A 12605-nucleotide genomic window follows, 5' to 3' on the forward strand; every position below is an offset into this window, starting at 1 on the left:
TGCGGACTCGTGTCAAGATGGCAACTTGATTTCAGAAATATTCTTTCAGGAGCAAAAATATTTCTATCAAATGGACAAAAGGGGTTATCCAAAAATTTGATATTGATGGCCTATCTTCAGAGCACCAGACACCCCGGCTATCAGAAGTTTGAAGAAGCTGCTGTGCTTACCGGAGCTCCGGTGTGTGCTTCGGCTTCCTCACTGCTAACCAATCCCTGAGCCATACATTATATAGTGGCAGTGCTTGGTTTTTCAGCTGAAGCCCATTCACTTAAATGGTAGCGAGCTGCACTTAGGCCACGTGAACCATATATGGTGACGTCACTGACTTAGGAAGAGGCCTAAGTGCTCACGGAACACCAGGACCTCTTTGTACAGCTGACTGGTGGGGGTCCATGGTGTTGGAACCAATCTGAGAATAGGTCATCAGTATAAAAATCCTGGAGAACCCCTTTAAAACCTGCAGGTATAGAAAATCACCACAATCTGCAAAAGCAAGTTTCAGAAATAATTATAGAAGGCAAGACTTGTAAAGAACCAGAATGTGACATTTGCAAAGCGATATGATTCAGAAGCGTTTGAAACAACCAGCTATAAAGTCATGGGGGTCAATTCAATCATCTCAATCCAAAGGATACGAAATTTAGAGATTTTTCTCAGTCTTTCATGGGCGAGGAAGCGGCGGCCGCAGTAATGGAAACAGAAGAGTCTGCTGCTCACCACAGCTATGCTGTTTCTGCAAGTTAACGGCCGGATCTTGCTTAGGTTTTTCCCAACTTAACATTGAAAGTCTGAGATAGGAATAACCCTCTAAGACCTCCTTATATGTAACAAGAGGTGTCTCCATGGGGAGTTTCTAGGATTACTAATAGTTTTTAAAAGATATACAGTGGGGGAAATAATTATTTGACCCCTCACTGATTTTGTAAGTTTGTCCAATGACAAAGAAATGAAAAGTCTCAGAACAGTATCATTTCAATGGTAGGTTTATTGTAACAGTGGCAGATAGCACATCAAAAGGAAAATCGAAAAAATAACTTTAAATAAAAGAAAGCAACTGATTTGCATTTCATTGAGTGAAATAAGTATTTGAACCCCTACCAACCATTAAGAGTTCTGGCTCCCACAGAGTGGTTAGACACTTCTACTCAATTAGTCACCCTCATTAAGGACACCTGTCTTAACTAGTCACCTGTATAAAAGACACCTGTCCACAGAATCAATCAATCAAGCAGACTCCAAACTCTCCAACATGGGAAAGACCAAAGAGCTGTCCAAGGATGTCAGAGACAAAATTGTAGACCTGCACAAGGCTGGAATGGGCTACAAAACCATTAGCAAGAAGCTGGGAGAGAAGGTGACAACTGTTGGTGCGATTGTTCGAAAATGGAAGGAGCACAAAATGACCATCAATCGACCTCGCTCTGGGGCTCCACGCAAGATCTCACCTCGTGGGGTGTCAATGGTTCTGAGAAAGGTGAAAAAGCATCCTAGAACTACACGGGAGGAGTTAGTTAATGACCTCAAATTAGCAGGGACCACAGTCACCAAGAAAACCATTGGAAACACATTACACCGCAATGGATTAAAATCCTGCAGGGCTCGCAAGGTCCCCCTGCTCAGGAAGGCACATGTGCAGGCCCGTCTGAAGTTTGCCAATGAACACCTGAATGATTCAGAGAGTGACTGGGAGAAGGTGCTGTGGTCTGATGAGACCAAAATAGAGCTCTTTGGCATTAACTCAACTCGCTGTGTTTGGAGGAAGAAAAATGCTGCCTATGACCCCCAAAACACCGTCCCCACCGTCAAGCATGGGGGTGGAAACATTTTGCTTTGGGGGTGTTTTTCTGCTAAGGGCACAGGACAACTTATTCGCATAAACGGGAAAATGGACGGAGCCATGTATCGTGAAATCCTGAGCAACAACCTCCTTCCCTCTGCCAGGAAACTGAAAATGGGTCGTGGATGGGTGTTCCAGCACGACAATGACCCAAAACATACAGCAAAGGCAACAAAGGAGTGGCTCAAGAAGAAGCACATTAAGGTCATGGAGTGGCCTAGTCAGTCTCCGGACCTTAATCCAATCGAAAACCTATGGAGGGAGCTCAAGCTCAGAGTTGCACAGAGACAGCCTCGAAACCTTAGGGATTTAGAGATGATCTGCAAAGAGGAGTGGACCAACATTCCTCCTAAAATGTGCGCAAACTTGGTCATCAATTACAAGAAACGTTTGACCTCTGTGCTTGCAAACAAGGGTTTTTCCACCAAGTATTAAGTCTTTTTTTGTTAGAGGGTTCAAATACTTATTTCACTCAATGAAATGCAAATCAGTTGCTATCTTTTATTTAAAGTTATTTTTTCGATTTTCCTTTTGATGTGCTATCTGCCACTGTTACAATAAACCTACCATTGAAATGATACTGTTCTGAGACTTTTCATTTCTTTGTCATTGGACAAACTTACAAAATCAGTGAGGGGTCAAATAATTATTTCCCCCACTGTACTTATGCAGCTGTTACCTCCACTATGTACATCTTCTCCGTGCTTTTTTTATTTTGATTTTAATCCTCTTGACCTATTTTCAACCATGTGTACAAATCACTCTGAATAGTTTCCATCCTGAAGGTAGCACTTCCTGTTGCTGTATCCAACCAAACCCATGATGCACTTCTCCTTCCTCTGCCAGAGCTCTAGCACCGCCCCTAACAACACTCAGCTAGTTTATAGCTCCTCCCACCAGCTATATACATAGACACTCTCCTATCACTGCCCCTAACACCCAGCTAGATTATAGCTCCTCCCACCCAGCTATATACATAGACACTCCTCTATCACTGCCCCTAACACCCAGCTAGTTTATAGCTCCTCCCACCAGTTATTTACATAGACACTCTCCTATCACTGCGCCTAACACCCAGCTAGATTATAGCTCCTCCCACCAGCTAAATACATAGGGGCAGTGAAAGGGGAGTGTCTATGTATATAGCTGGTGGGAGGAGCTATACACTAGCTGGGTGTTAGGGGCAGTGATAGGGGAGTGTCTATGTATATAGCTGGTGTGAGGAGCTATAAACTAGCTGGGTGTTAGGGGCGGTGATAGGGGAGTGTCTATGTATATAGCTGGGTGTTAGGGGCAGTGATAGGGGAGTGTCTAACACCCAGCTAGTTTATAGCTCCTCCCACCCAGCTAGTCGATCTAAAAACCTACTGTACATTCTTTGCATTGATCATGTGTTTTAAACGTTTTTTATTTTTCTATTCATGCACGAAGCTTATCATCCTGCATCAGCCACTGTGATAAATCTGGAAGAGCTTTAGATGGCCTGGTCTCAATATTACAGAGGATTAGTAAATCTGCCCTGTAGTTCACAGTAGAGTGCTGCAGCCACTTCATGTATCCCAGTTTTCGGGTCTCACTTTGAATCTGGAATCTGGTCTTTGAATCTGGTCTATGGCAGATCATGTAGAAAGAGAAGCTGTAATCTAGAACAGTCTGATGTCGGCCTCTCTAGAAACGTATGTGCCTGTATTGTTTGCAGACTGAAGTGCACACATTCTCCAGGGTATATAGTAACGTCACAGCAGTCCCATGCAGGAGGACTCACCTGTTCCAGTAGCTCCAGAACTGATCCTGCAGATACATGCGGTGACTACTCTCATCGCCAAAGGATGCTTTACTTTCTATCCAATGAATAACATGGCCTTCGACAGCTGAAGAGCAAACGACACAAGCAAGAACACCTTCAGTAAAGACGCAGCTCAGGCTAGGTGCACAATTGAGCCAAGATTCTGGTATTCTGTTCGACATAGGAACAGAATACTGGAATCACCGGATTAGGCTACTTTCACACTAGCAGCACGGACCTCCGGCAGGCTGTTACGTCGGGGGAACAGTTTGCCGGATCCGTCTTGCCGCTAGTGACCGTGTGCCCCGGACTGCCGCTCCGTCCCCATTGACTATAATTAGGGCGGGGCAGAGTTCCATCGAGGCACGGCAGCGCACGGCGAGAGGCTGTCGGAATAAATGTCGGACATGTCGTAGTTTGATTCCGGCAGCCTCTCGCCGTGCTTCTGCCGGAACTCCACCCCCATTATAGTCAATAGGGACGGAGCGGCAGTCCGGGGGCACACAGTCACTAGCGGCAGGACGGATCCAGCAAACTGTTCACCCGATGGAACAGCCTGCCGGAGGTCCGTGCTGCTAGCATGAAAGTAGCCTAAGACATATGCCGTATATTGCCACCACCTGACAACCCATTCACTGCATGAAGCATTATCTAATCCTTTATGTTTGTAGGAACTCTGTGATGGTACGGTAGCCTTAGGCTACTTTCACACTGGCGTTTTGGCTTTCCGTTTGTGAGATCCCTTCAGGGCTCCGTTCATGAGCTCGTAAGAACTCATTTAAGCTGACAAATCTCGCCATGCTTCTTCTCCTTCTCTTCCAGCAGAGGATGAAACCATCACTGGGCCCGGCGCATGCCCAGTAAAACATTAGAGGCTGATGCCCTCAGTTGAACCAGAAGAGAGGAGACGCAGGCAGTGTTCGGAACTGAGGGCATCAGCCTCAGATGTTTGACTGGGCATGCGCCGAGCCCAGTTACCGTTTCATCTCCTGCTGGAAGAGAAGAAGCGCGGCGAGATTTGTCAGTGACACTGAAAGCAAGGGTGGGCGAGGTTCTCTGCGGTTAGTGATGTAGTGGGCGTCAGCAACGGCGCTGCTGGGGGCGTAGAGTATGAGCCGAGGAGAGGCGTGCTTGGGCTCTGCTGGAGGGCAGGCCTGGGCACTCAATGGGGCGTTCCTGGGCACCTTTGAACAAAAATAACGCCCCTCTGGGCACCTTACTGGCTCCTTTGCATAAGGAATAAAGTGGATTTTTTCAAGATAGAAACCAAGCAGCAAGGAAAGAAAAGCACATCTGGAAAGGAGGTAGCAAGTGCTGCAAGACAATGTTTTTAGTGTAATGGTGATGATTCTGGTGACAGTTTTCCTTTAAGAATTCAGCTTAAAGAAGCACTCCAACAAAGTTTTTAGTCTCTTACCTGTTAGAAAGGTAGATGATGTAAATTGTAATGAAGGTAACCTTCTTACTAGTGACTGTTTTTGTGAGTTATAACCTCCCTTCTGATCCTCAGCTGTGTCGTGTTCTGACACAGGACAGGAAGTCAGTTACTTCTCTATTCATTCCTGTGAGACTGACAGTGAAGATCCCATAGGAATACATAGAGAAACTGCCATCCTGTCCACACATAAGATGCTGTGTCATTTGGAACGTCAAAGGAGGAGATTTATCAAAACTAGTGTAAAGGAAAGCTGGCTTAGTTGCCCATAGAACCACCTTTCATTTTTCAGAGGTCCTGTTTTCCTTTTCACCAGTTTTTAAATCTCCTGCAAAGTGTTGTTCACATGACACAGCTGAGGATCTGAAGGGAGGGGATAACTCACACATACAGCCATCGGTAAGAAGATTACCTTCACTACAGATTACATCATGTACCTTTCTAGCAGGTAAGAGAATAAAAACTCTTACGAGAGTGCTTCTTTATGGTCTAGTTCACACTTTAGTGTTTTGGTCAGTGATTTCCATCAGTGATTATGAGCCATAGCCAGGTGCAGGTCAAGAACACACAACAGGTGCAGATGTCTGCATTGTACTTTATCACTGTGTAGGATCCACTTCTGGATTAGAGCTTATGCACACGAACGTGTACGCCTCGTGCCCATGTTTCCGACTACAAATAGTGGTTTGCAATGCACAGGCAGCGATCGTGTGCCCACCGTTTGTGGATGTACATGTTCTATTTTTTTGCAGCGCAGAGGCACGGACCGAAATCCCACAGAAGTACTCTGTAGTGCTTCCATTCTGTACTCCATCATGTGGACCCATCCAAGTGAATCCATGATATGGAGCGCACACGGCTGGTGCCCAGATATTGTGGACTCGCTGTTAGCCGGCCACAATACAGCCATAGGCCGCACTCTTAGGCTCACAATCACTGAGGTGTGAACTAGGCCTAATAGAGTGCTTATGAGCCCCTAAGTGGACTGAGAGCTCCACAGTGTGACGGCCTCCTCTGGTAAGAGCTCATTAGCAGTGTCGTTAGCAAACTGGTGTTTTCTCAGTATCACATCATGTCACAAGATGGCGAAGTCCACTGGGCAACAATAACATATCTAGTCGGCAAATAAAATAGTTGAACCCTACAATGTCAGACTCACCTACTGGCACCTCCAGAATGAAGTCGGGAGTTTTATCGTAGCCCTTCATACGCAGCTGGTCTTCATCTACAATAAAGGCAAGAACTTTTAAGAACTTGCATTAATATTTTACACAACACTATCATATCATAAAATAGGCCGGTGATAAGGAAGACGTTTACAAAGGAAAAAGTTTAAAAGTTGCAATTAAAAGAAGACTATTGAGAAATGGATTCCTCAAATAAGGGAAAGATAAACTCAAATCATTCTGAAAATACTCCGACTCCAGACCCCAGCACTGCAAGGCCAATTCAATAACTACAATATAAAAGTATATTTTAAATCATTACGATTTGTATTAAAGAGATTTTAAAAAACAAACAACACACTAACGGCCTATCTTTAACATACACCATCAATGTATCATTGGCACAGTCTAATCCTTGGGATCAGAAAAAATGAAGGGCCTGCAGCACTGGCTGAATGAGGGGAGCTGCTGGACCAGATACCGATGAGCCACTTTGTCTGGATAAACACTATTAAGTAGAGAAAGTTAATACAAGGCACTTACTAATGTATTGTTATTATCCATATTTCTTCCTTTACTGGCTGGATTCATTTTTCCATCACATTATACACTGCTCCTATCTAGGGGTTATGACCACCCTGTAATCCAGCACTGGTGGTCTTGCTTGCACACTATAGGAAAAAGTGCTGCCCTTTGCGCACTCCCACAGTTCCGGCCACCACAACGGCGCTTTTTCCTGTAGTGTGGAAGCACGACCACCTCTGTTGGATTGCAGGGTGGTCGTAACCTCTGGAAACGAGCAGTGTATAATGTGATGGAAAAATGAATCCAGCCAGCAAAGGAGGCAATATGGACAATCACAATACATTAGTAAGTGCCTTGTATTAATTTTCTCTTCATGGTAAATGCCATGTGTAAGCGTTCACCTAGTGCTGCTGATACGGCAGCCGTGCCGCCCGCACAGCTGACACAAGGTTTTCATTAACGATCAAAAAACCTCTGACTTGATAAAGGGGTCAGAAGTACCCCGAAACGCATTGTCTACCAATAAACCTGAAAATTGCAAGTTACCCAGTTGTGATAGTGCACCTCCTACTGTCCATACATTCGACCGAAAAAGTCAAGTGTCCTTTCTTCTCGTTTCTACTGTCTGACCCGAGTGGTGGGGTGGCTCCCACCCAAGGGATTTGGATATATCTGGGATGCACCAACTGTGAACCATCTACATACAACCTCTACTGGGGTTGCACCCAATTAGGTGCAACCTTAATAGGTAAGCAGTGAGAAGTAAACCACGGCACTCGTAATTGTAGTTTAGAAAATTTGTATTTTCATATTTTCATTACATTTTTCATTAAATTTATAATTTCATTGGCATCCAGGAATAATATTTGCAAAACTGGCCAACGTTTTGGTCCTAACACAGGACCTTGTTCACGGCCTTAGTTGTATGTAGCATGTTGCCTCTGGGATGCGTAAGCATATCTAAAAAATTCTTATAGTGGATTATCCACTTATTGAACATACTCACCCGATGAGCGCCTCTCTCTACCCTCTGGCCATCATTTGCTGAAGTGAGACAACCCCTTTAATGGGTCACAATCAGCGGGGGACCCAGAAGAGAGGCCATCAATAGCTATTCCTTAGGTTTTGATTCTAAGATGGCTGGGCAACATCCCACATAACTCCCCTTATAGCTCAGACAGGGGTTGTCAATAACCTTTCTCCAAGTCTTGGGGAATGTAGGGGAATGTATTTTTCTGGATTTTGGAAAAGCTGTGTGAAACGCTGGACTTCTGTACAAGCCAGCCAGAAATAAGGATATCTACCAAAAAAATCAGCCACCCAAGGCCTTAATTTTAATTCTTACAATCCATATATATTTTATTATTTCATTTAAAGTTAATGCAATGACGTCCCTAAACGCTAGAGCTGCATTTCTGCTTGTATCTGGATGCATTCAGTATTTCACTCCCCATGACCAGAAGATCTTGCTGTTCCACCAATGTTCTTCTAGGACAAGGTTAATCATACAGGGTTTAGTGTTATTTTTCCCTTACTAGGCGTCGTAGCATGATGAGGAGCCCCCAGTATGTCATAACAGATCGCCCTTGACTTCTGAAACCCTGGCGTGCGTTATAGCATTTTGTAGAGGCCCATTACTGCCTTGCTTCATGTCTCCATCCATCCTTAACTAATGACCTGGATATGTAACGGGAAGGCTGTGTGGTCCTGTCCTAACACCTGCTGGGCTGCTGACACGGCCTTCTCACTGCTCTTTCTGCTTCACCTTTGATTAGAATTAATGATGGTTCCCAGAAGTTGTGCGCTCAACTCCCTTCCATCTATCAGCTTGGAACAAGGATTTCACAGAGGCCATTTGGTAACTTCTGTGGGGTTAATGCGCAGCGCACATACAAACCATCTGATGTAAAGGGCAAGCACAGCAAAAGAAAGCCAAACAGCAGAGACATCAATACATACAATACTAAATCAGAACTTAGCAACTAAAAGCAATAAATTGTGATTTTTTTTACAGGGAGCAGCAATCATTTTCCAAGAAGGAGCAGTCATTTTTCAATTGTACCAGTGGTAACAGCTGACGTTAGGAGGTCCAGGTTAAAAGCTAGACTTAAGGGCACCCATAGTCTCTAAATGGGGTGCCCAAATGTTTCCGATTAATATTTCTAGTAGAAAAGCACAAGCACAGTCTCTTAAAGGGGGTTTTCCAGTTTCATACTCATATACGATTTTCTAATATACTTTTTGTATCACTTCTCCATGTTTTTTATGATCTCTGCTAATTGTCACTGAATAGGATCCTGCATTGTTTACTTCCAGAAGATGAAAATCTCCTGGTCATGAGATGCTCACAGAGATTTTGTAAGATATTATTTATTTCAATGCTACAGCGCCCAAAACCAGGAACTGGAGACAGTCCATGGACACAGAATAGGAGATCAGCATCTGATCGGAAGGGGTACAACCACTTAGGCATCTACCAATTACGACAACAGGGGTCCTGTGCCCCCATACGCGTGCACTGCCATGTCAAGCTTGTGCACCGCCACGCTATTCGTTCTCTAAGAGACTGACAGATCACAAGCCCAATCAATCAAATGCTTATCCTGTATCCTGAGGTTTGAGGAGAAGTTGATATTGTGGCACAGCCCCTTTAAGTAGTCTTAAGAGTGTACATGGGTGATTTTCTGCTACAGTGTGTTTTTATTCAGTTGTGACTTTATTCAGTTCATGGTAAGGCTACTTTCACACTTGCGTTTGGAGCGGATCCGTCTGGTGTCTGCACAGACGGATCCGCTCCTATAATGCAAACGCTTGCATCCGTTCAGAACGGATCCGTCTGCATAACTGGTTTTTACAGATCAGATTTCTCACTTCGTGAAAACTCAGATCCGACAGTATATTCTAACACAGAGGCGTTCCCATAGTGATGGGGACGCTTCAAGTTAGAATATACTAAAAGAACTGTGTACATGACTGCCCCCTGCTGCCTGGCAGCACCCGATCTCTTACAGGGGGCTGTGATCCGCACAATTATTGTGCGAATCATAGCCCCCTGTAAGAGATCAGGTGCTGTCAGGCAGGAGGGGCAGACCCCCTCCCTCCCCTGTATTAAATGTGACCAGTGCGGCCCCCCTCCCTCGATATTCATTGGTGGCCAGTGCGGGCCCCCCTCCCTCCCTCCCCAGTATTAAATGTGACCAGTGCGGCCCCCCTTTCTCTATATTCATTGGTGGCCAGTGCGGATTCCCAGTATTAAATGTGACCAGTGCGGCCTCCCCTCTCCCCCCCCCCTAATTAAAATCACCCACCCCCATCATTGGTGGCAGCGGAGAGTTCCGATCGGAGTCCCCGTTTAATCGCTTGGGCTCCGATCGGTTACCATGGCAGCCAAGACGCTATTGCAGTCTTGGCTGCCATGGTTACTTAGCAATAAATAGAAGCATTATACTTACCTGCGAGCTGCGATGTCTGTGACCGGCCGGGTGTTCCTCCTACTGGCAATTGACAGGTCTGTGCTATAAGCAATGCGCCGCACAGACCTTTCACTTACCAGTAGCAGGAGCTCCCGGCCGGTCACAGACATCGCAGCTCGCAGGTAAGTATAATGCATCTATTTATTGCTAAGTAACCATGGCAGCCAAGACTGCAATAGCGTCTTGGCTGCCATGGTAACCGATCGGAGCCCCAGCGATTAAACTGGGACTCCGATCGGTACTCTCCGCTGCCACCAATGATGGGGGGGGGTGTGTGATTTTAATTAGGGGGGGGGGGGGAAGAGGGGAGGCCGCACTGGTCACATTTAATACTGGGAATCCGCACTGGCCACCAATGAATATAGAGGGAGGGGGGCCGCACTGGTCACATTTAATACTGGGGGGGGGGAGGGAGGGAGGGCCGCACTGGCCACCAATGAATATAGAGGGAGGGGGGTCACACTGGTCACATTTAATACTGGGGGGGAGGGGGGGGAGGGAGGGGGGCCGCACTGGTCACATTTAATACTGGGGGGGGGAGGGAGGGAGGGAGGGGGGGCCGCACTGGCCACCAATTAGTTAAATACAGGGAGGGGGAGGGGGCAGTCATGTACACAGTTCTCAGTATATTCTAACTTGAAGCGTCCCCATCACCATGGGAACGCCTCTGTGTTAGAATATACTGTCGGATCTGAGTTTCATGATCTAACTCAAATCTGATGGTATATTCTAACATAGAGGCGTTCCCATGGTGATGGGGACGCTTCAACTTAAAATATACCATCGGATTGAAGAAAACTCCGATCCGATGGTATATTAATAGGGGACTCCTGACTTTACATTGAAAGTCAATGGGGGACGGATCCGTTTGAAATTGCACCATATTGTGTCAACGTCAAACGGATCCGTCCCCATTGACTTGCATTGTAAGTCTGGACGGATCCGTTTGGCTCTGCACGGCCAGGCGGACACAAAACGCTGCAAGCTGCGCTTTGGTGTCCGCCTGAGCGGAACGGAGGCCAAACGGTGCTAAACTGAGGCATTCTGAGCGGATCCGCATCCACTCAGAATGCATTGGGGCTGTACGGATCCGTTCGGGGCCGCTTGTGAGAGCCTTCAAACGGATCTCACAAGCGGAACCCCGAACGCAAGTGTGAAAGTAGCCTAAAGCTGAATGACAACCAGCATGTCTGACATTACAGATCCTACCTGGTGGACAACCATGTGGCAGCCATAATTGCAGCCATATTGGCTGTCTTCCCGCTTCTTCAGAGATGACCAAATCATGGACCCTGTAGTAAGGCGCACAGGCCTCCCTGTAGTAAGGCGCACAGGCCTCCCTGTAGTAAGGCGCACAGGCCTCCCTGTAGTAAGGCGCACAGGCCTCCCTGTAGTAAGGCGCACAGGCCTCCCTGTAGTAAGGCGCACAGGCCTCCCTGTAGTAAGGCGCACAGGCCTCCCTGTAGTAAGGCGCACAGGCCTCCCTGTAGTAAGGCGCACAGGCCTCCCTGTAGTAAGGCGCACAGGCCTCCCTGAGCATAGAGCCTGTATACTGATGGAAATGGGCAGACACAAGGAGGGTTTCACATCTGGCATTTCCTCGGAGGCTCCTCTGGTGTCACAAGACAATGGCTCTTATCTCGTGACAGGGAAAGTAATACTGCAGCACATACTAAAGTATTTTCTCCAAACTACTTACAGTATAAAATATTAATTACACGCCAGCGAGGGTGTGCAGTATATACAACGGATTAGATAACAGAGTTCCTGCTTGGCCCTAAATCAATAAGAGTCTGTTTGGCATCAATCATCCTGAACTCTCTCCCTCGTAATATTCAGGCACAGCCATGATCATTTCCCTAATTCGTAAACCTTACCTGCAGCAACACCAGAGATGCCAGTGATGCCATTAGTGGTGATGCATCCAGCACAGGGGGAACTAGCCATCTGTATCACCCTTCCCATTCACCAAGAATAAAATAGATAACTGCACCAACAACACATTCATGACCATCAAAATGAGAACCGATGTCTCGTCTTTGCCCAAAAACCTCTAACTCTTGAGATGTCCTCTTTGATAATATTCTTTCCAGTTCTTTCTCAGTTCCTGCTAATCAGTCCATAAGTAAATTGGGATATTACCAATATGGCAACCGTTCACCACTTTCCCAAATACAGAGGTGGCAAATCTGCATAGTGGTGTAATGAATGAGCTCTTAACAAGCTCTGCCTCTAATGCTACCAGATGTAAGGCAGCTATCCTATAAGTCAATGTTCCACCTTTTAAACAGGCCTTAAGACATGACTTGGATAATAAATAAGCCAGCATCTCATCTGCAGACAACTGTTTTAAGGTGATTGCACCTCATCAGTGCCTAGC

At 46.1% G+C, this 12605-nt stretch overlaps 1 protein-coding gene across 1 annotated transcript in view; it reads right to left on the minus strand.

The window, feature by feature from the left end:
- CDIN1 (CDAN1 interacting nuclease 1) overlaps nucleotides 1-12605 on the minus strand; it is a 367051-nt gene that overhangs the window by 167142 nt on the left and 187304 nt on the right. Inside the window, exons 10-11 of the mRNA XM_040412470.1 lie at nucleotides 6221-6286; nucleotides 3606-3711 (exon numbers count right to left, since the gene is read on the minus strand). Of these exons, the coding sequence (XP_040268404.1) occupies nucleotides 3606-3711; nucleotides 6221-6286 (172 nt within the window). The remainder of the gene's footprint in view (nucleotides 1-3605; nucleotides 3712-6220; nucleotides 6287-12605) is intronic.

Source organism: Bufo bufo, chromosome 11 (assembly GCF_905171765.1).
Source record: "Bufo bufo chromosome 11, aBufBuf1.1, whole genome shotgun sequence".
NCBI lineage: Eukaryota > Metazoa > Chordata > Amphibia > Anura > Bufonidae > Bufo > Bufo bufo.